The 23242-nt window shown below is 40.3% G+C and overlaps 2 protein-coding genes across 14 annotated transcripts in view; both read right to left on the minus strand.

The window, feature by feature from the left end:
- Positions 1–9850, minus strand: part of LOC135111173 (CCHC-type zinc finger nucleic acid binding protein-like) — a 21330-nt gene extending 11480 nt beyond the window's left edge. For 2 of the 8 annotated variants that reach the window (XM_064024237.1, XM_064024233.1), the window contains exons 1-5: positions 9694–9850; positions 7778–7952; positions 7450–7575; positions 7012–7151; positions 5540–5688 (exon numbers count right to left, since the gene is read on the minus strand). In XM_064024237.1, coding sequence (XP_063880307.1) covers positions 5540–5688; positions 7012–7151; positions 7450–7575; positions 7778–7880 — 518 coding nt within the window. In that variant the 5' untranslated portion in view covers positions 7881–7952; positions 9694–9850. Of the gene's footprint in view, positions 1–5539; positions 5689–7011; positions 7152–7449; positions 7576–7777; positions 7953–9387; positions 9543–9631 lie in introns of those variants that run through there. The other 6 variants (XM_064024235.1, XM_064024238.1, XM_064024236.1 and 3 more) reach the window with 6 other exon arrangements.
- Positions 9851–11652: 1802 nt separating this feature from the next.
- The window catches only part of LOC135111179 (uncharacterized), a 14104-nt gene continuing 2514 nt past the window's right edge, over positions 11653–23242 (minus strand). For 2 of the 6 annotated variants that reach the window (XM_064024255.1, XM_064024253.1), the window contains exons 2-10: positions 20988–21077; positions 19706–19774; positions 16293–16531; positions 15893–16030; positions 15251–15412; positions 14807–14903; positions 14052–14231; positions 13797–13910; positions 11653–13354 (exon numbers count right to left, since the gene is read on the minus strand). In XM_064024255.1, coding sequence (XP_063880325.1) covers positions 13137–13354; positions 13797–13910; positions 14052–14231; positions 14807–14903; positions 15251–15412; positions 15893–16030; positions 16293–16531; positions 19706–19774; positions 20988–21077 — 1307 coding nt within the window. In that variant the 3' untranslated portion in view covers positions 11653–13136. The remainder of the gene's footprint in view (positions 13355–13796; positions 13911–14051; positions 14232–14806; positions 14904–15250; positions 15413–15892; positions 16031–16292; positions 16532–19705; positions 19775–20987; positions 21078–23242) is intronic. The other 4 variants (XM_064024257.1, XM_064024254.1, XM_064024258.1 and 1 more) reach the window with 2 other exon arrangements.

Here is a 23242-nt window from a genome sequence, read left to right on the forward strand (position 1 = left end):
TTTCAAAATATGATTATGTACTGTACTTTATCCACAAAATTTGTCACTCAGCTTATCATTCTAACCTGTAACTGAATAATGCCAGTGAGATGCTTGTCTCCTTTCTTTGTTGTTCACACTATTTTTGAAAAGTAGATGCAATGGATAGCAATATCAAATGATGAATTTCTTTCATCAGAAAAACAATAAAACCAACTAAATAAATAATAAATAAACAAATCCAATATAAACACACCAGGCAGGTAAACTCACATGGGTTGGCCCAGACAAAGCACCACACACTTATACACACACCATTCACACTCTTGGATCCTGTCAGCCCCAGGTAGAAATGAATAGTCTTGTGGATCACCCCTTACACCCAATTTCCACAGCAAGGCTTGAGAGCCAGGTTTACCTCTGATCCTTCATAATGAGAACGTCCCTTACCCCATGTCTACTCCAATCCTTACACCACAGCAGATGCAGGGTACTTCCTTCAGAGTGCCTGCACCCTAATTGGATTCATACATCTTGCCAGATGAGCCTACATCTCCTCCCAGAGATCGATGAGATTGCACCACTTACACGTACTCATCGCTACCACTCTCCATTCGCCTCTATTACATACAGTTGTTCTTGCATGCTGCACAGTCATTCCTCTCATGCAGTGTTTTCACACACTTAATCCATTCCAGGCATGGCCTTGCTCTTAATCTTTCATAGCACACATCTGACCTTCTGCTACTACTAGTTTCCTGCCTTCCATTCTCTCCATGAACCCAAACCACCGGATCTGATTTCCCTGTCCAGCCAACTCTCTCAAAATAGCTATTCTTCTTACCTCCTCATTTCTTATTCTGTCTCTTCATGTTACTCAAAATACACTCCCCAAATGCTAAATAGTTTCCATTACATTCAACTATTTCTTCATCACCCCCCATTCAATGTTTCAGCACCATACAGCACAATAGGCAGCACTACTCCCTCACATATATATCTTTCTCTTTACACTGATATAAAGTGTCCTAAATTAAGATTTTTTTCCCAGTTCACCAAGAAATCCCCCCGCAAAAAAATAAATAAAATAAAAAATAAAAAATAAATAAATAAATAAAAAAAAAATATATATATATATATATATATATATATATATATATATATATATATATATATATATATATATATATATACGTAACAAAGACTTATGAATACACTAAAATATATAAGGATGCACTGGTAATCCTTGTTGTATATAAGCTAACTATATACGCACATTGGTCCATATAAAATTTCTTTGCATCTAAAATCCAGTTATAGCTATGAAAACATGTACTGGATATTCAAATTGAACCAACATACAATATGGACATCAGCTCCTGTAACTAGTCTTTTAGTAGAGAACTCAAAATTAGCTTGTGAACATGAAGTACTTGTACCATTAAAGATATAAAAACATTATAGAAAGGATTTAATCTTCTCTTTCATAAATCTGCTTTTCCAAAACAAGTCAGTTGGAAAAAAATAAATAAGAAAAAAAATAAATGAAACAAAAACTGTCCACCTATATTCTTCTTTCACCCACACTTGCTTTCCAACATTTCATTACTTTCCACTTATATTCTCCACTTTTCTAGTATACTGCATGTATACATGTACAATATATCCTTCTAAAAATATTTCCTGAAAATTTCTTGGTCAAATAATGAAAGTTATTCTAGCTTCAAAATCTATCACTGCCAGACCCCAGTGCCAATGGGTTATCTCAGCCCATCTACACTATCCAAGGCTCCATGGTAAGTTTCTCATTATAAACATTACACTAGCTCAGTCACTTTTTTTTTTTTTTCCATTCTACATCAGTTTCTCAACCTAGAGTGCAGGGAAATGCTACATATATTGTGGTTCAATGTCAGAGTTCCTCAAAAAGCATACAAGTGTTGAAAGGATATTTTTTGACAAATGTACTTTTAACAATAAATCTGAACCTCTTCAATTGTCCTTTTCAATGTTTCTCTGATCTCTCCATTTCTCTCACTTTCCTTCTCTGGCCATAATTTTTTTATCTGTTACTGATCTAAAACAACCTTTTTATTCCTGTTCTTACATTCCCTCCTTGCAAGTTCTAATCATCTTTTTCTCCTCTCATCATTTTCCCACACACTAGTATTTTCTCCTTTCATATCACTTGACCTCACACCTGAAACTTTCTCGAGCAATAAGATAATTTCATGCAATCATATCCATTCTTATCTTACATTCAACATCCACAAAAATGTCCTGGTAATACAAATTCCTTAACCAATTAAATTCTCACCCTAAGAAATACACACATGAAATTTCCCTCAGTACAGTTAACCAACAATCCATGTAAAAAGATTCATGATTAAATGGGAAAAAGCCTTGGAGAAGGGATAAATAAATCAGCACCAAGAATCAGAGTATTTGCTCATGAAAGAAGCTGGAACCGTGACAAAGGGCAGACACAAGTATAACAAAGACCTCTGTCTTTGTTATACTCGAAGTTGGAGTTTGATTTAAATTTGTATGACAAACAAAATACAGCATAGAATAAAGGAAAATTAAGTGAAAAATAATCAAGAAGATACGAGAGAGTAATTTCTCTCCAAAGTAGTTTTGCAATAATGCACAAGGAAAGCAGTTTACCACCACCTAAGTATTAACTCAAAATACAGAAAAAGTTGAATAATGTCTATTCACATGATTTTTTTTTAACTTCAAAACTGTAAGGCATGAATAAACCTTACACATGAATACTACATCACTGAAATCACACTTTCCTTTCCCTCTTCCATCCTGCCATCCACCTGTCAAACTTAAAACCACTGAGAACTTCTAGAGAAAAAGCTTCGTTACATAGATTACTTTCTACTTAAACTGAAATAATGTTCATATCTGAAGCTATGAAAAATGTAACTGCTAGAGGCATGTTTATGGGGAGAGAGAGAGAGAGAGAGAGAGAGAGAGAGAGAGAGAGAGAGAGAGAGAGAGAGAGAGAGAGAGAGAGAGAGAGAGAGAGAGAGAGAGAGAGAGAGAGAGAGAAAAGCATACTAAGCCCTAAATGTCAGTTTTCTTTCCCGTCTCTCAGTACATAGTAGTAGCCTACATAGTAGTAGCCGAGTATATCCGCCAACATGGTTAAGTGTCAGCATAATCACCTTATCTTAATTAAAGGTGTACTTTAGTTCACTCTAAACTTCAATGTTCACGCCTAAATATATGAAATTTTTCCACCTGTCTCAGCCTCTCAACCTCCGTAACTAAAAGCTTGCTCTTTGCCACATGCACTTTGTTTGCCTCTATTACTCAACCAACCAACACATCTGACTGACATTCCCTGAAATGAGTCTCACTTTGGGGAAAAGAACAGGCATTTGTAGTACCTTTATACCATTTCCTTTAGTCACCTCTTTGCAAGTTTCTTAACTACATGCTATGTGACAGATCAGTATCCCTCATGAAGGGTGGTAGTACAATCCTAAAATCATGACACTGCTACAAATAGCTGGCAATTACTCAACATGTATACATTAAATATCAATCTGACTAATTTATGATTAAATTGCTTTTCTTCAAAATGTTAAGTGCCACATAATCTACATATTTCTAATCTTTTTCTTTAAGTGGTGAAGAGGATTCACATATGGTATGAATTTTTCTCTAAGAAATAGCTGGGTTTCTGAGAATGAGTGTGAAGAGTACGACATATGCTGAAAATCCAGCTGAGGGGAGCAATCAGAGCTGTTTGGCTGGTTTTTATCTGGGAATCTTGGAGATTTTTATGTCCTTATAATGTTTTCCATTTAATAATTCTAAAGCCTGTTTCTGGCAACAGATAAAACTCATGCACCCTGCTCAATGTAGTGTCATGGGGTTTTTTGGACACAAGTGTCCCATCTTAACCAACCAGTGAGCACCACATTTTGATACCATAACTAAAAAAATGCACTTGAGATCCCATTACATCAGTTTGTCTCAGCCAATTTTTTATGCTTGCTGAGAAGGCTTAAGCAAAACGTGTTCCCCAAGTAAGGTGTGCCACATCAGTATTTGCTGACTATACTTTCAACATCTAATGCTCTGCACACCACCAGGACTCAAGAATTTATTTTAACTCAAATGGGTTCTTAGTATTTTAATTACACATGTAAGTCCCACTTGTCTAAAAGGTTAAATTAATTCATCATAGTCCCCTTTTAAACTTCCAGACTTTTTATCCTTTTCGTATCATATAAAATATGGTAAAGCACAGAATACCACAACTAACCTAAATTTCCATGGTTACTACCAATAACATCCAACTTTCACACATTTCCAAGCCATGTGTGTATGGCACACATACACAAATACTTTAGAAAGTCAAAGCCTTCCATGAGGCCACAAGGCTATGAAATTTAATTTTTTCTTTGGAAGTGCATGCATGCAAGCACAAATGTGTGTGTCTGTGCACACACACATCTTACCTCAGATATCCCTTTTATAATGCATGTTGGATTTTTTTTAAACTTTCACTGAAGATGTCCCAAAACGCAAATTTCTTAAACCCATCCTGGCTCATAAATGGAACAAAGCCTAAGCACAGAGCTCATGTCATAGGCTTCCATTCTTACTATATCATCAGTAACTCAAGATCCTGGAGTTGTTGGATATATTTCTGATAATAACAGAATACCTAATATCAAATTTTTTTTCTGTAGTAATATCAAAAATATAAATCATATTTATAATGTGCAACACCTAAGAGAATCCCTAAAATACTTGCTTCTCTCCCCTGTTTATAGTAGCATCAAAGGTATAAATCACATTCATGGTATGCAACACCTAAAAGAATCTGTATGATGATATTTGCTTGTCAATGTCTTCACCATTCATCCACCATCCAATCAGGCAATTCCAGACCATCAGGATGAATCATTCCTATAAACACAAATATCCACCAATGACAATTTCCAATAATATCAACATAATCATCAACCTATATGATTCTACAGCCACACAAGAGTTTTCCCCACCAAAGAGAATTTGACCATCTTGGCAAAGGGCTTACATAGACAAACCCTACATGCTTCCAGCTGTCTGGGATTTGAACTCAGGTCCTCTCAGCCATGGTAACCCCTACACCATCAGATAAATGCATATATGTTAATCTAGAAAACGACATCTAACATCAGAAGGTAACAAGCTCTAAATCTTACAAGTAACTAACATTTTCATTAAAAAAAAAAAAAAAAAAAAAAAAAAAAAAAAAAAAACTAACACAAGATCTCATCCAAAAGCAACATTTATTCATCAATCTCAACACTTCCACTAGCAAGTTTATAGATTCCCAACCCAGCCTTGCTGTAGAACTAGATAACATAAGGTATACTAGTAAGCAATCATATGCATGTATACATGAGCACTTATTGTTATATATTTGGGGTTCACTTCATTAATTTGTGAGGATTGGAGGTATACAATGCAAGGTGTGTGGTGAAAAAAAAAAAAAAAAGTATATAAACAAAATGTTTGAAATGAAGTGAGCAAAAGCACTCCTTACCTGTAGCAAGTAGTGTCAGACTCTCCTTGAGGGCAATCTCGGGAGATGTGGCCTCCTGCACCACACACGTAGCAGCGCTTTTCATTCTCCTGCTCTCCTCCAAGGGGGCATTCCCGGGAGATGTGCCCAATCTTGCCACACACATAACACTGCAACATCAAGAATGGTATGAGGAATCTTATATTGCTGACACCTTACTTCTTTTATCAAACAAGGTGTTACCCCACAAAATAGGGGCCCATGTTGTAAAATTTTTACATAATTTAAAAATACTTCTCATCCTTATTTTGTATCATTCTTAACTCTTTTCTTGACCCTGGACAAGAATTAAAGTCAGTTTCACTGATCTGTTAACATTTGAAGCCATCATCATAAATGGAAAGACACAGAGACACTGATTGTTTTCTTATATTGTTAATGATATTTATATTTAGTCCATAAGTAATGTTCTTGTCAAAAGGATGATTTTCCCAATGTCTAATGAAATTTTTTTTTCTCAGTTGTTTCCTTTAACCACTTGCCTAGATTTAAGTAAGAAAAAACGAGGGCTTATCCTTCTACTTTACAAGTGTTATAGTTTGATTTGCAAGTGTTTTATTTCAGCTGTGCCACAAGAGTATAGCTTTATCTCAACTTATGCACAACACAGCTCCCTCAACTACACACTGTTGACTGGTGCTCCAAATTAGTATCATACAGTATAAATTTGAATACTTAAGGCTTCATTTACAGCACTTTAGTCAACTATTTTTGTTTTGTATGCAGTGTTTATGGGGGATAAACTGGCTTTTATTGACCTATGCAGCAGGATGTCAGAAATCTACCATGAAGATAATGGCTGTGTACAAACCACTTCAACATCCCTTGCTAAACACACACTACCATGCCAAACTAGCTACCACATCTGAGACTACCTCTCTCTCTCTCTCTCTCTTTCAAACCACAACTCTGTAATAGCTTCTGACAAGCCTCTCATTTCTTGCACATTGATACTCTTTCTCTTGACCGTTCATCTAAGCACATGATCGAGCTGCAGTAAACAGATGGCAAACCAAACTTTACCTCCAATCCCTCACTTTCAACTTGCTTAAATCTTAAAAGACTTTCCTTCTCTCCTATCATACAGCTCATTACTGCCTATAGGGATGCCCAACATAAATCCATTTCTGGTGTCACCATTCAAATCCTACTCAGCAACAACACTGACATTCATTACCTTTCATCACTCTGCCAGATTCAATGTCAATTTTGCGCACACACATCTCCAAATTTAATACTTAGTTCCTGCAGTTCTTCTGTATTTTATATAAAAGGACCTAAATTATACAGAATAAATGACTGATACTTTTTTTTTTTTAAGTTTCCTCTCTATCATATGATGAACTCTCATTCTGCTCCCTAAACACAGGTTTTACCTTACCACTTAACCCACAAGATGCTAACACTATCAACTCAAATACTAAAGTATTTACCTTGGCATTGCGGTTCTCACTTTTGTTTTCTGTACACTGACGTGAAATGTGCCCACTTTTGTTGCATACATAGCAAGTGCGCTCTGGCTCAGGGCAATCCCTGGCTATATGGCCCATCTTGGAACAGTTGTAGCATGAGGCTGGAAATATAATTAATTCATGACTATGATGTTTTCAGTTCTTGTGATAATATTAAAGATACCAGATCTACTAACTTTTAAGACTAAATACAACATAAAGTATTATGAAAAGTGTAACCGATGCTTAATATTTAACCATTTCTTCAATCAGTGAAGTAAAGCCTGGTACATCTCTGTACTCTAAATAGCCATAAAAATAGAGGTACAACAAACAGCTAGATGAGAAAAATAACAATAATATAATTTTATTTGATGGAAAATGTTCACTATTTTGCAAATCTGCCTCATTTAAACTTACGTTCATCTGAAGAGTGTTCACAGTCTTTGGCAATGTGACCAACTCCATCACAGCGGTAGCAGTGATCCTCCTCCTCCTTGCAGTCACGGGCAAAGTGCCCTGGGCGGTTGCATTTGTAACATTTTTCTATAGAGAAAAAGAATTGTACCCACATAAACATTTTGAAATAAAAATGTTCAATATATATATATATATATATATATATATATATATATATATATATATATATATATATATATATATACACACACACATCAAAGACATTATAGCTACATTGGACAAATATAATGCAATCAAATTTTATTGCTGTACAATAATATCAACTCACCTCTGGGTCCACCTCGTCCCCTGGGTCCTGGACCACTGCCCATGGGACACTCCCGAGCAAAGTGGCCCATGCGGTTACATTTGTAACACTTTGAGCCTGACATGTCACCTCAGCAACAGACTCCTCTCAACACCACCTCTCTCACTCCTCCTCCTCCCTACTCGCTTGAGTGAACCTGAAAATTACAATGAATTGTAATGTGTGGCTGCATCATACATACAATGAGAAAGTCTAATGCAAAGGTATTGTAATATTATTAAAAAAATATAAAGGATCTGCATTGTAGTCTAGTATGGTGAGTTTGTACTGGTGTGCTAAATCATTGCAGTTTTGAGTTTTGGCTAAAAATAACCATTCACATGCCCCTTAACAAAATATAAATGATGTCAAACTGTTCATCTGTATGTGAAGGAACTGTGTGGATTTTTTCTTTGCCGCATAGTGGGATGCTAGATGTCAGAGTAAATGTAACTGCAGTTTGGTATAGTTGTTGGTTCAAGAGTACTTCTTACAACAGCCCCCTTATATTTTTTGTCTATTTATGAATCTGAACCTCAAAATTTTCCTCCTATTCATGTGGTTGAGCTCTTCAGTTGTATAAGGGCCTCATAATGCAGAATGCAGTCCTTTGTGCATTATGGTATATGCTTGCAAACTTAGAATACTTCACAAAGCAGCTATTTTTGCAAGACTTCAGTAAATATAAAGATTTTGTCACATTCTGGAGAGAGAGAGAGAGAGAGAGAGAGAGATTTCACCAGAACCTTAACACCTCTATACTGTTAAAATAGTTTGTAATTTTTCTGCTCTTTTTCACGCACTCCTTATACACCGTTAGAGATTTCCCGATGGTACCTTTAACCAAGACTCACTGTACTTTAAATAGCATCTGTATAAGAATTTGCTTTGCATACTGGGTGTCTAAATTAATCACGTTACTGAATCTATGTTGAGTAAGAAATTAAAATATACATGTCAGGCTTTACAACACTGAACCAAAATTTATAAGGGAACGTTAAACTTGAGCTTAAATATCCGCGCTTCGGGTGAAGTTTCACATCTTACACAACTAAAAACAATCAATCAGGGACACATTTCACTGACACTGATTTGTACCAATAAGCTTCCAAGCACGACTTAAGAGAACAGTAGTCCAACAGCATTAAAAAGAAAAGCAGAACGCTTCTAAGAAAAACTACGTCTTAAAACTAGGTATGTAACCTTCAAACTGTTTGGATCCCATATACATCCAACAAGTAGCAGTTAATGTTTGTTGAATGTGGCGTGAGCAAAACACCCATCCGCGGCACCCATCACTGAGGAGGTCATGAGGTCCACGCATGCATTCTCACACACACAAACACACAAACACACACACACACACGTCAATATATACAGTACATTCACACATGACACTTTCCCCACACACAGCCGGCAGTGAAACAGAATGATACACTACATGCGTCACTGGAACCCCTCAAGCGTGTCCACCAGTCGATGCCGTCCCGTCCGTGGCACTGGCGAGGGGGGCCGCTCTCCCTCTCCTCCTCCACCACCACCACCACCGCCTAGCGCATACAATCACACACCAGACACACCACATTCAGTACCACAAGGGGAAGCCCAGGCCGTGGCGACAGACGTGAAGTGCAGTACACGAGTAGGGATGCGCGTGCTGCGCTCTCATTCACACGCGCGCACACACACAGTGACCGCCGCCCGGCCGCGGCCACATGCACCACACCGCCATTACCGCCTGCACCTCACCATCACCGTCACACACACACACACACACCACCCATCACAGCCGCCGCCACCACACTCCACAGCCAGCCACCTCCATGCCCTGCCTACCTCCAGCCCGGCCACCACACATGCAATTCCCGCCGCCAGGAACACCCGCACACAATTCTGACCTGTGTTGTTTGTTCCTCCGCCCGCGTCTCCCTCAGGTACTGCCCGCTGATTGGTCGTTGCCTCGTGCTCCCTGATTGGTGGACCGCCAGCACGCAGCCTGATTGGCGGAGGGACACTTACTGCACACGGCACTGTGTCCTGCACACGGCACGCTCAGGGCTCCCTCAAGCTCGCGCACCCTGTGTCCGCTTCACTCCGTTTACTATTTTCTTATTTGACTGCTTAGAACTGGATGTTTTCTTCTTTATTTTCAGATATTTATTAAATCATAGTAAATTATGGTATGGGGTGAAGTGGGAAATGTATCGAACGTAAGCGGAAAATGCAATGAGATTGGGAATGTTGTATCCTTCAAATCATTCACTATTCACAATCTGGGCCTTAGTTTCTGTATATAAGTCAACTACTAAATAATTTTCCCATAATTAAGACGCGCGCAACAGTAAAATTCTGTTCTTGCACGTGTTATACGCCGATAAAGGGTTAAACCAAAGCCAAACCGAACAAAATTACAAAAAATAAAAATAATTTTCTTTCAAACATTCTGGGACAACGTAGAAAACTTGCCGACGTCTGAGCTTTTAGGGATGACTAAAATAAATGTGTGGCTACATGTGCGTGCATTGACACACACACACACACACGATATTTATCTCGTATTCGTGAGGGAAAATCCTTAAATTTTACCTGATTTGGTTTTCCTAAGTGTGAAATAAAACTGTTGCGTGTCATGTAGTATAATGACACGTCTGCGGTGTATCACGCGCGCACATGAAGAGCTCCTTCAACATTTGGCTGTGCGGGGCAGCTTGGGATCCTGCATGCAGATGATGGTATGATAGAGCGCGAGTTCAAAAGAGACCGATATAGTCCTAAAACAATACCTCCGACAAGGGCAGTGGTCGTGATGGGTAAATAATATATATATATATATATATATATATATATATATATATATATATATATATATATATATATATATATATATATATATATATATATATATATATATATATATATATATATATATATATATGTGTGTGTGTGTGTGTGTGTGTGTGTGTGTGTGTGTGTAATATACGCTGCTCTCAACTTACTAACAAGATGCCTCGACCTTCTTACGCCTTCCCTACATAAGGATGTCATACTTTACCCTTACTATTCTAAAAGTCAACCAGTATCTTCATTCCTTCATTTGACTTTTTAACTCTGGAGAATTCCCTTTTATTGTTTTTCCGCTTGCTTTAACTAAAACCCTTCAAGAAAGGAGTGTAAAAAGCACAGCTGAAACTAAATGTCCTCAATCTTTTTTGGAAGTCTTTGCCGGTTACTCCTTTTAGAATGAGCGGCGATGTGGTGCGCCTCAGCAAACGATGGACAGGCCTATATGAAGGTGATATGCAGACCATCTTCGAAATAGAGAGCCTTATCTTAGTTGTTTAATGAGAGACTAGTGAGCCTGGGCGATCGGCCCCTGCTCAAAAGGAATAGGTTTCTGAAGGACTGGCTACTCGAGCAGGCTGTTGATTATCAGTTCTTACAAAATAACAGCTCAGCCTGTACCTCGGTGCAAACTAGTTGCATGAGAATAAGGGGAAGGTGACCTGAAAGTCCCAGAGCAGGACAAGAGGAATCAACGGGGCAGGGAAATGTATCGTCGAGTCCCGGAGGAAAGGAACAATAATGTATTTTTTGACATAGAAGACCTTCCGTTTACTTCTCAGAATTGTCCTCTTCATTCGGGTCCTCAGCTATGAGTTGAATTCCCTTACCCTTATTATCACTGAATAGTGATGATGGTGGTGGTGGTGGTAATAATAATAATATTAATAGCAATAATAACAATAATAATAATAATAATAATAATAATAATAATAATAATAAAAATAACAATAATAATAATAATAATAATGATTATAATAAGGATAATGATAATAATAGTAATAATAACAACAACAGCAACAAAAACGTATATTTTATTGATAAATTCCACATGTGCTACTCTTTGAGCGGCCCCATGTTGGGCCAGACACAGTACGGTGTGATCAGGGGACTCACGAGCATGCACCACTAGACTAGGAAAGCAACGGTAGTTACCTATTATGCACGATTGTTGAAAGGTCCCGAACTTAACGTGATCCATCATTAAATCAAACTTAAAAGGCAAAATTGGGAAGTACGAGAAACCAACCCTCACTAGCACTAAATAAAATAAGAAAATCACTTAACATTGATAAGTAAGCAAGTATATAATGAATGAATGAATAGATAAATAAATATTACTTAGATAAGGAAGCAATGCTGGTTAGACAATATCACAAATAGTTCTGGATTAACAGAAATTCAGACAAGTAAACGAGCAGAGAAAGCGGCATAAGGGGAATGGGGACCTCGTCACTGATAACGATACGACTTCCACTTTTCCTCACACCTTCCCTTCTCCAGGACAGAGAGGTGACATTTGTGCAGCGCCTTGGGGGAGATGAAAGTCGGGTGCACCAAGAACAGAGACTATTGTACTGTATAACAAAGAAATGTGTCCATCAACACAACAACTACACGACTAAAGTTTGGCACGTTTCTGTCAGATCCATTTGTACATAGTAAAATGAATTCTGACATTGTATTGCTAGAGGATACTGCAAGAGCCAAGGGAGTGTAATGCCATGGTATATACTCGTACATAATCGTAAATAATTTGTTATGAATACACATGTAAAAACCGCACACATTGAGGATGAGCTGAATGCAAAGTAGAAGAGCGTGGTAGGGACTGGATGTATTGATGTGAATAATATGTTAGATGACGAATGTAAAGATATGCATGATAATAGCCCTATGATTGGTTGAAGGAAAACAGTGATGAACTGTGAGAAATTTGTGCAACAATAAGAGAGGGGAAAAACCTAAATCATAATTACTATCTTTTCAGCACTCAGATGATTAAATCTCGTCTGACAGCCACGTACTACACATGATCACAGAAGTTGAAGTACCTACATATGTACAATAATATGTGCACATTTTCGTCTTCTATCCAGGATATATATATATATATATATATATATATATATATATATATATATATATATATATATATATATATATATATATATATATATATATATATATATATATATATATATATATATATATATATATATATATATATATATATTACATTGGTTATTAGTTTTTTTTTTTCATTACATAGCAATATTTCATCTTATATTTTTGACAGATTTAGATTTAATTAAATTTAATAACATGTATAACAACAGGATACAACAGAGGTATTCTTTCTCCGTAATTTTAGTCCACACATTTAAACTAGACGGCTCCGACACTTTCCTTAAGAGGTTACGCACGGTCCTGACACCCGCCAGACATCACGAACAACCCTGACACCCAAAGATGCCCCATGCACAGCCTGAGACCTTGACTAGTACGTGGATATCGGTCTGTAGAGGCCCATATCGCCGCATAACCGCAACCTGAGGGAGGGAATGGCCCGCACCGCCTGGTGGAGGTTGGTGAGAAAGTTTGCGCAGTCACAGAGGAGGACGTAGTGCAACATGCCGCCCTGGGCCCGTGACTTGTGCAGCGTGAGGCGACGCAGCCCTACCTCACTGATCAGGCTCTTGTACAGCGTCCTTGCTCCTGCAGGAGACAATCATGGTTAGACGTGACGCACTGTGTTGGTCACAGGTGCATTCCCTCCTCTTTCATTCAGTCATTTGGTGATGTGGTAAAGCTGTCTCCAGTTCTGACAGACACCTGGTCCATCCTGACCCACCATCCACACAATGCACAGATCATTCACCATAATCACTACTTTCTCTCTCTCTCTCTCTCTCTCTCTCTCTCTCTCTCTCTCTCTCTCTCTCTCTCTCTCTCTCTCTCTCTCTCTCTTTTATTAATTTATTAATTTTAATCAGCTCATGCTAATTTTCCTTTTTTTGTATAAGATTTCATGCATATTTTTCACCCAGCAGTGTCTCCGATGTCCATTCTACAAAAGTTAAATGATGACCATAGCAGTAAAAGGGTTAAATTACGTCACAAATGTAAACATTAAATCTCAATGTAGGTACTCTCTTACCTGTCCAGCTCAGCCAGTTCCTTTCAAATTTAACGCTGTCGTCGCCCTCGAACACCTTGAACACTGTCAGGATGTAGCCTGTGGCAGAGGTGGTGGCCTTGCGCGTCAGTTTCTCTGTCAGGGGAAGACAAAAATCTAAGGGAGATAAAAAGAGACAGCGAGGGCAGCTTTGAATGTACTGCACATGATATGCCAAGTGCTTTGGAGAGAGAGAGAGAGAGAGAGAGAGAGAGAGAGAGAGAGAGAGAGACCTACCGAGAGGAGGTCTCGCTAACATGGCCACCTCTTCAAAGGTGTCAAAGTAGTGGGGGCAGGAGAAGCCTGTTTTGGCTGGGTCGAACACTTCGAGGCTGAGCTGACGCAGCTTACTGATGACGAGACGTGAGTCACACTGCCGCCCATCTACCACCCACACCATCATGAACGGGTATTCCACTGCTCCGCCACACAGCCCACAACACATGCGGGAAAGAAGGAAAAATCATAATCCACTACAGCCTTGCCATATTGATATTGTAAATGAAGCATTGTTGATCAAGACCGAATCTTAAGTTTATGAAATTCAAGTACTGAAGGAGTACCTCCAGTCTGACTACTTATCAAAACGCGGTGTGGGAAGTCACGCCAGGCAGACTGAAGGTGCTGCTAAGGGGGCAATACATTCCAGGTCCTGGAGTTATGATTGGAATTCCTTACACGATAACTAGGTACCAGATTGTAGAGGAAGGTGTTGCTTTGTATGGAAATGCGTCTATATAGAGACTGGAAGCAGACTGTCTATAAATGGGATGAGGTTCTTTAGGTGATCTGATGCCAGTCTTACGTGTGTCTTTCCTTGCATGAGGTCATCTAATATGTATGTGTATTACAAGGTGATTTCATACGGAAATATCATGTTGAAACTTTTGAGACTCAAAGATGCAGTTGCTATAATGTAAGTCAAGGAGTCTCAGATGTAAGCAGTGTCCTTGCACTCGTTTCACCACTTTCTGACGTGTGGCAAAGCTGACCTGCGCCCATCTCGCCTCCCCGCTCCAAGTTGAGCAGCACCATCCCCTGCAGCGCTGCATTGCTCACTCCAGCTCCGCTCACCGCTGCCCGGAATGCCTGCAGCAGGATCACTCGTTAGCAAGGCAGTAAAGAACATGAGTAATTACAGATCTGAGTAAAATTCCTCCTGAGAATAGTGATGACGCCACGCACGTCAGTCACCAGTGAAGACACCTAATCATCAGTGCGTCCCATCTGAGGAAGGAGTTGGGATCCCTCATGTTGTCGGTCGCCCAGTACTCATCCTTACATGGATTTTGTTGTGCGCACAGACACCAAAAGAGTAAGACACGGAAAACTTAATAGCCTAAAATAAAAGTATTCAAGAAACCTTAATAATTATGCACAGTACATTATTTCGAAGAATGGAGTGAGAGTAATTCCACCTTCCCCGACTGGCTAACCTTGAGTACACAGTCACGGTGCTGAGTGTAGAGATCTTGCAGCGGCGAGCATAGGGCCGGCGTGACGTGGGTGGCGTGGCCCATCATGTGGAACACCACCTGGATGTTCTGCTCAGGAGCCTCCAGCAGCCTCAGACGGCCGTGACTGCTGCTTGTTGGAATCTGGTGGGCAGGGAAGTTTTGCTCGTTAATTTTTCTAACAACAACAAATAAGTTTGAATGACTGTAGACTTGGATACGGATTGTTCCAAAGGGGAAATGAAAATAAATTAATTAATAAATAACAGTTTAATTCTGGAGGGATTTCATGTTCTGCATTATGAAGTGTTTGAATGATGAGCACAGAGGAAATAAAAGAAAGCAGTCTGCTCCAACAGTACGAGATAGGCACTAAATCAGATAACCTAACGCCTTCAGAAGTACATTTCAGATGAGCTTTACTAAGGTGAGAGCTCTACCTATCTCTTATACAACAGTCACTACTCAATGCATTACATACCTGTTACCCTATTAACACGTGTGCCACCTGTAATATCCTAGATTACAGTGTTAAGTTATTCCTAGTTGAGAAAATTAATTCACTTGAAACATCAGGAGATATTTTTCCTTTTTGTTACAGTTGATAAGTGAGGCTACACTCACTGGGTGTCCGGCAGGAAAGAACTGAGCCATGCGGGACGCAGGGATCATGAGGGAGTCCTGCTTGAGGGTGCTCAGCGTCACGGGGACCTGTGACGAGGACGCCATCTCTGCCTCCTCCTCCTCGGCCTGCTTCAGTGCCTGTCATGACGGTAAGAGTGAATCACTTGGATGCGGGCTACGTTAAAACCACATAGGTTCCTTGAATCTTTTGAGTCCCCACTGGCTAAAGTGAAACTACAGTAATAATCTGGTCAAGGTAAACATTATCTGTCCCTTTAATCTGTTGCATATTAGAGTGTTTAATTTATTCATTTATATTCTACACGTAGTATTCGCCATCCGTGCAATCTCTTGAGAAGCTAAGCTCATCGTAGTGATGCGAGCAGCAGCAGAACCTCACCCTCTCGGCAATAAGGCGCCTCTGCTCCCTCAGCAGGGCCAAGGTGGCCGCCGTCTGAGCTGCCGAGGACGAGCTAGAGGTCTTCTTGCGACTAAAAAAGCTGAACCTGGAGCCCGTGCTGGTTTTAGGTGTGGTCTGCTGCTCTTGATTCAGTCTTGAATATGACATGTCGATGAGTAGGTGGGTGCGCAGAGGGAACTCCGTGGTGCAGAGCTCACACTCGCACCCCACGACGTGACCTGCCAGGCAGCACACACAGATTTAGCACGTACACAAAGTTTATGCATAGCTGATTACACTGCATTATCTACATGACTGCAATATTGTTTAACAGGTAACATGTGTATTACTTCTTAAAATAAGGGGTATGTTATTATGACTGTGAATGTTGTTGAATCTTCATCACGTATGTTGGTATACGAGATGTGTTGATATGGGTATACAAAAGATGCACAATACTGCAATAATGCATTGGTTCTGACCGTTGAGTACCTGCTTAGCGGGATACGAGTACTACTTTATTACTGCTACTACTACTATTACTATTGCTAGTACTACTTTATTACTACTACTACTACTACTACTACTACTACTACTACTACTACTACTACTACTACTAACAACAACAACAACAACAAATACTGTTTTGATTCAGTGGCCATAGTGGCACGATGAGTGGTCCGCTGCTGCCGGCACCTCCACTGTCACAACAACAGCACAATCACCACCACAACGTCATCCCAATAACTAAAAAATGTAATGTAAAAAACATGCAGTCACACCTCATCACCATCACTCTCTCCCTACGAAAATAACAGCAAGCAAGAAAGCAAAAGATTAGCAATAAATTCCTCCGCTATGTACAAAGAGAGAGAGAAAAAAAAAACAGAAGAAAAACAAAGACAAGAGAGGTCGGAGTCGAGATGCTCAGTACGATTAACCTTAGTCAAGTAAACAATAACATTCTCGCCCTTTTTTTGCCTCGCCGTCCTCTCTGAGCACTGGTCCTCCTCAACAGACTGGGCGAGGTGGCAGGAGCAACAGCTTGCGTCCAAACACACGTCTTGGGACTATATTCTGAAACATTTCTATCCACACCTCTACAATATTCAAAAGGCTCTAGTTGAAGTGAAACGCGTTTTCTAAAAGGCATTTCTTCGGTTCTTGTGACAGATTGACAAGATTTCTTTATTATTAATAGGAAAAACAGTCTTGAGAATTCGGCTAATCATCTCTGTGGCCTTGGAAAATAGTCGTGGTGAGAGAGCAAAGTGTTGCAGAATACGAGTTTTGGAGCTACTTCGGCGTCACTGTCGCTCACCTACAGCGGAGGCCTGCCAGGAAAGTCTGCCAGTGTGTGTGTGTGTGTGTGTGTGTGTGTGTGTGTGTGTGTGTGTGTGTGTGTGTGTGTGCGTCTCGGTTCTACCATAAAGTGTATACATTCGTGTCAAGGAAACAAAGTAATTTGCATTAACATCTAAGATCTGATTAACCTCGTCTCTGGCTCATGGTAAGAGACTTGCATGTATCCTTGACGCGAACGATGTAAGCGCTAAGATGATGCAAGTTGTAGAGGCGAAGCTAAAAAAAAAAAGAAAAAAAAGTTACAGGAAAATAGGAGATAAGGAGATTGTTGATTCGTTACATTACAGGATTGAATCGGTATAGAAAGACTCGATCAAAATGTGCAATATAGTACGCATGTATGTTTGACTTAATTAAGGGGGAACATGTTACATTTCAATGACAGGTGTGTTGTCCAAGAGTGTGGCCATGATGGTCTTCTTTAAGCCAGCTAGAAGAGGAAGTAATAGGGAAACAACAGCCATAACAACAACAACAACAACAACAACAACAACAACAACAACAACAACAATCACAATAATCACTACAGGCATTCAAAGCTAACGGATACCTCACAATTCTAAATCATTCTTAATTCACATCACATTTAGGTTTTCAAGAAGACCAGATGCTGTCGCTTCATAACATTACTCGTGCAAGTTAAGATTTCACCCGAGAGGCCTTTGGCGCGGGGAACCCTGGGTGTCTGGGCGGGATGCAGCCCTTCACTCTTCCCACGAAAAGCCAATCCTGCGTGTAGAATTATTTTGACCAGACTTGGGCACGCGCTATATGGGTTGTGCTCTACTTGGCCAGTGCGGGGGCTGATGCTCTCTCTCTCTCTCTCTCTCTCTCTCTCTCTCTCTCTCTCTCTCTCTCTCTCTCTCTCTCTCTCTCTCTCTCTCTCTCATGTTTTTCCTGGCGAGAAATACGAGGAAAAAAGTGGCAGTTTGTGTGATAATTTGTTGCATAAGTTGCCGCTTCTCCAGCTGGCCTGAAAAGCTACATACTATAGAAAAATTCGACTGTGGGAGCTCCTTTATAATGCAAATGCAACGCCACCTCACGGAGAGTGACGAGAGCAGTGGCTACCCAGATTTACTCACTTCTCTAATTCATGATGAAGCACGAAGCACGCCTAGTCAGGATGTAAGATTCTCATTTTCCAGCGTTCTTCTTGTTGGCGACTTATGTCTAATTATATTAAATCAACGGACTGTAAATAGCAACACGCACACAAGAGAACAATAACACTGATAATGTGCACCAAGGGTACCAAGGCTAGAGTCAAGACGCCCCGCCCCACACCCAAGAAAGACGAGTTATTCTTGCCTGCCTCACCCGCCACCTGTGCCGGGGAGGCTGAGTGTCATTATTGCAGATTTTTAATTGTTTTAGCAGGATGTTTTAGCAGTGTCTGCAACACATAAGAAACAATCTCGTATGTGTAGAGTGCGGTGCCGTGTACGATAAGCTACATGCTAAAAATTGGGAAAGCAGAAATGTTGAGCAACTGTGTTGCTTGCACCTTCAACAGACTGAAAGTCTGGCGTTGTAAACGTAAACGAAAGATTGAAACAACAACGAAATACCACTATGTAAATGTTAGTACGTAGGAGATACAAAAGAAAAAAAAAATATCACTCATCATCACTTGACTTCATGTGGAAGCGGCAAGGCGCAAGGCCACATCATTCTTACACATCAGATTTAAATTGATTAACAGAAAAGTGTCACGATCACTGAGACAGTGTTATTTACTTTCGATCACTAATACACACACTAGTACTAACGATAAGTGTTCAGACTGTCAATTGGTAATGTCAGTTGCCTCTTTTACCATCAGTGAGATTCGAAAGCTCACCAGTCTTCGAATCCCACGGAGAGGCGCACGGCCTTTCATAGCCGCGTCTGCCTCACCTTACAAGTCACTTACTGGAGTGGTTACGTTGCCAATTCATTACCTTGTTATAAGAATAAATTCATGATTCTGAATTCTTTGCACCAAATTTTTCCTTTAGTTGTAAGTGAAGTTAGTTTATGGGAGCGAGGTAGGTGAGAAGACTTACCTGTCGGGGTGGGCGTGGACTGCAGGAACATAGATTGCTTCTTCAGGTGGGGGTGAGGGTAGTAGGTACCTGGTAGAGGGACAAAGGTGAGGCTCAGTCCTTGTGGCTACACCACCGCCGAGGCAGGCAGTGAGGGGCGGCCTGGTAACACTGTCACAGGTGAGGCTGGCAACACTAGGAGGTGGGTTGCTAGTTGCTAATGGTGACATGTTGGTATCTGGTAACAGGTAGGGGGGTGCGGCAATGGTAACCGTCGTGGTATTTAAAAAGTTTGGTAACTGACAGGCAAGGGGGATCCTTGGAAAGGATCAAATGTATGTATATAAAATAGTTAATCACATGCTCATAGGTTTGTTAATAAAGACTCGTTCTAGGATGCAGGACAATTAAAATATCATGGATATTTTAAAGGAAATAATGTTAATTCACAGGAAAGGACAACTACTCTGATATACATCTACAATACACAAAAATAAATGAGCATAATCTCACTGTTCATCAGTGTCTAGACTCTAGATCACCAGCAGGCCAAGCAGCAAGTGATAGCTGGGCACACATTTTACCTTGCACATTGTGCAACTGAATCTCCAGAATACATAAGAGCCAAAGCTGCAAGCAACAGCCTCACTTCGAAGAGAATGAAGAGAACAACGAAAGCCGAAGAATGGAAAAGAAGTTATAGTTGCTGGTTACATTGTTCATAGTTTATATTTTCGAGAGAACTTCGATACACTCGTACAGTCACTGTTATTAATCATTCGTATTGTGAATGTACACAACATGTATCACCACCCTTATGTTTAACCCGCACTCTTATCATCCCTTGCACAAGTTTCGTCTCGTTGACCCAGCATACATTCATTCTATACATTTATCTATATCTGCATGTATACCAGGCTGAGATCTCCCGTTGAGGAAGGTAGTCCAGACAAGACATCACGTCTTGTCTTATTACAAAACGCCTTTTTCATAAGAAAGTTCAAAAGCAATTCCTTAGAGACACGCAATGTGTGGGCGTCTGTATATACGAAGTGCGGCGGTGGGGGCGAGATGCTCCTCAGGGAGACATGGCTTTGGATTTAACGGAGAGATACTTATCGAGTTCAACAGAAGGCAATACCAGATAAATATTATAGGACAGAGAGGACGATCTACAAATGCCGTCAGGAAGGCAAACGTGCAAAACACGGCAGAGAAAGAAGCAAAAAAGCGAGAAAGATGTATACAGAACTACAGGATGATATGAGCCGAAGAGTGAAGAGTGCAGCACACAGTCACGTACCATTTGTGAGGCGGCCAACTGACGACCGGTGTGGCCGGGCCTGTGTCAACCCGCAGCATGTGATGCTGTCTGCTCTGTGAACTTTGACAGCTGTAACATGTGGAGGCGCTCTCAGTGTTACATGGGGACAAAGAGGAAGTGTTACACGGGAAGTACGAGGCTACTCTCTCTGCAAGTAGGTGAGGCATTCTGTAAATTATGAGAGTTTTTGCTCTCTGATAATAGGCCACGCTCATGAGGCTTAAACAAAACTGAGAACACAGTGCATCATGTCAGGGAGACATCGTCATATGTTATTCAATACTCGTATTGTTACTCTCATTTTTCGACAACTTTTTGTCCGGCAAATGCACTCACGAAGTACTGGAGATGAAGATTACTTAAGACTTTTGTAATTCTTCGTTGCTCTCTCTCTCTCTCTCTCTCTCTCTCTCTCTCTCTCTCTCTCTCTCTCTCTCTCTCTCTCTCTCTCTCTCTCTCTCTCTCTCTCTCTCTCTCTCTCTCTCTCTCTCTCTCTCTCTCTCTCTCTCTCTCTCTCTCTCTCTCTCTCTCTCTCTCTCTCTCTCTCTCTCTCTCTCTCTCTCTCTCTCTCTCTCTCGGCAGGGGCGCTCGCAGTTCTTACAACCTTCAATTATATAAATCCACGCATTCATTCTATCGCATTTCGGTAACTCTCATAGCATCAGTGTAAGTGCGTACCGTAATAAAATGAATAAACAAATATTACAAATTAACAAAGACAGCTTAATGTATACATTTCCTGCCACTCGTGACAGAATATTTTGTTCTTTACGCCTCTCAGTGCTTTCTTTCCTTCCTTTTTTTCCTTACTCTACTCACTGTACCAATGTAACTCTAGTAATTAAATGGTATACGTACAACACCCCACTATTATGATACAATATCCTGTGTGGCGTGTTATTAATTCAACATGGGGAAAAAAAGAGGAAATGCCTCACCGGACAGTTCCTACGAGGGCACGCAACATTTAGTGCCAAGTGGTGTGTGTGTGTGTGTGTGTATGTGTGTGTGTGTGTATAAGAGAGAGAGAAAAAATAAATAAATAAGTAAATCTCAGTATGTCAGGTGTGTGTGATTAGTTCGGCACGGGCTCCTCCAAAGTGTTGGCGTGTGGTGAGTGTTGGCGCGTGCCTACATGACGTCACTGACCGTAGTAACCACACACTTCTAATATTGTCATTATTTCTACTCATACGAACGTTTTTATTTCCAGCAATACCATTTCGTCAAAATTCTTCATTTGCAGCATCATATCGTTTTACACAAAATGAGAAGGTTATTTCGCTTTGTTATTTTGTTTACATCTGAACACTGTAATGGGTGTTATAACAACAGGGATTAGCAAAGACACGGAATCGTAGAAATGAAGGACTTGGTACAGAATTGAAGGAACCACGCATTCCCAGCCACACTCTTGACTCACCCACGTAAGCGTCGTGTTTGGTCTTCCTAATTTCTTAACGTGTGTCGATTCGTGTCTCTCTCGTAGTCGGCACTCAAGAATGTGATAATACTTCGTCAGTCTCGCTTCTGCCTCAAGCATCCGAACCTCCTGTCCTACTGCCTACTAGCCTCTCCCTTCTCTCGTTCCTTCTTCTCTTATAAACATTACTTTGCTATTTCCTGCAGCGTCACAAGTGTTGCCATCTCCAAGGTCACAGAAAACTGAAATTCCCTTATCTTCTTTCGACCTGATTCCTGCGATCTTATGACAAAATTCTCTCTCTCTCTCTCTCTCTCTCTCTCTCTCTCTCTCTCTCTCTCTCTCTCTCTCTCTCTCTCTCTCTCTCTCTCCTAAGGCCTTTTTTCCATTTTCAGTTGATTTACGAGTTCCGTCAAAACTCCAAGGAAGGATGTGATAATTACTCTAATACCACGTAGTGAAATCCAAAGTGTTACAATGAAATAATCGAAGACAACGAGAGAGGAACCAAACGAATACGAGGAACAACGACTTTCAAATGGCGCCTCGTGTTTAAAAATGACGGCGGAAACGAATGCTAACACACCTGAGGGACTGTTTGGCGCACCCCTGACCATCCACACTCACAGGCACTTAGCTGAGAATCGCGTTCGACTTCTGGTGGCAATACGAGTGTGTGCAACATTCCTGCCAGTAGCTCCTGTTGTTGCTGTGTTGAAAAGTTACTAGTACTAGACTTGCTTTCCATTGAGCTGCCTCGTCAGTGTATTCCGTCAGTGATTGCCATTATAGCAAGTGTCTGATTTCAACC

This window comes from Scylla paramamosain, chromosome 21, assembly GCF_035594125.1.
Source record: "Scylla paramamosain isolate STU-SP2022 chromosome 21, ASM3559412v1, whole genome shotgun sequence".
Classification (NCBI taxonomy): Eukaryota; Metazoa; Arthropoda; class Malacostraca; order Decapoda; family Portunidae; genus Scylla; species Scylla paramamosain.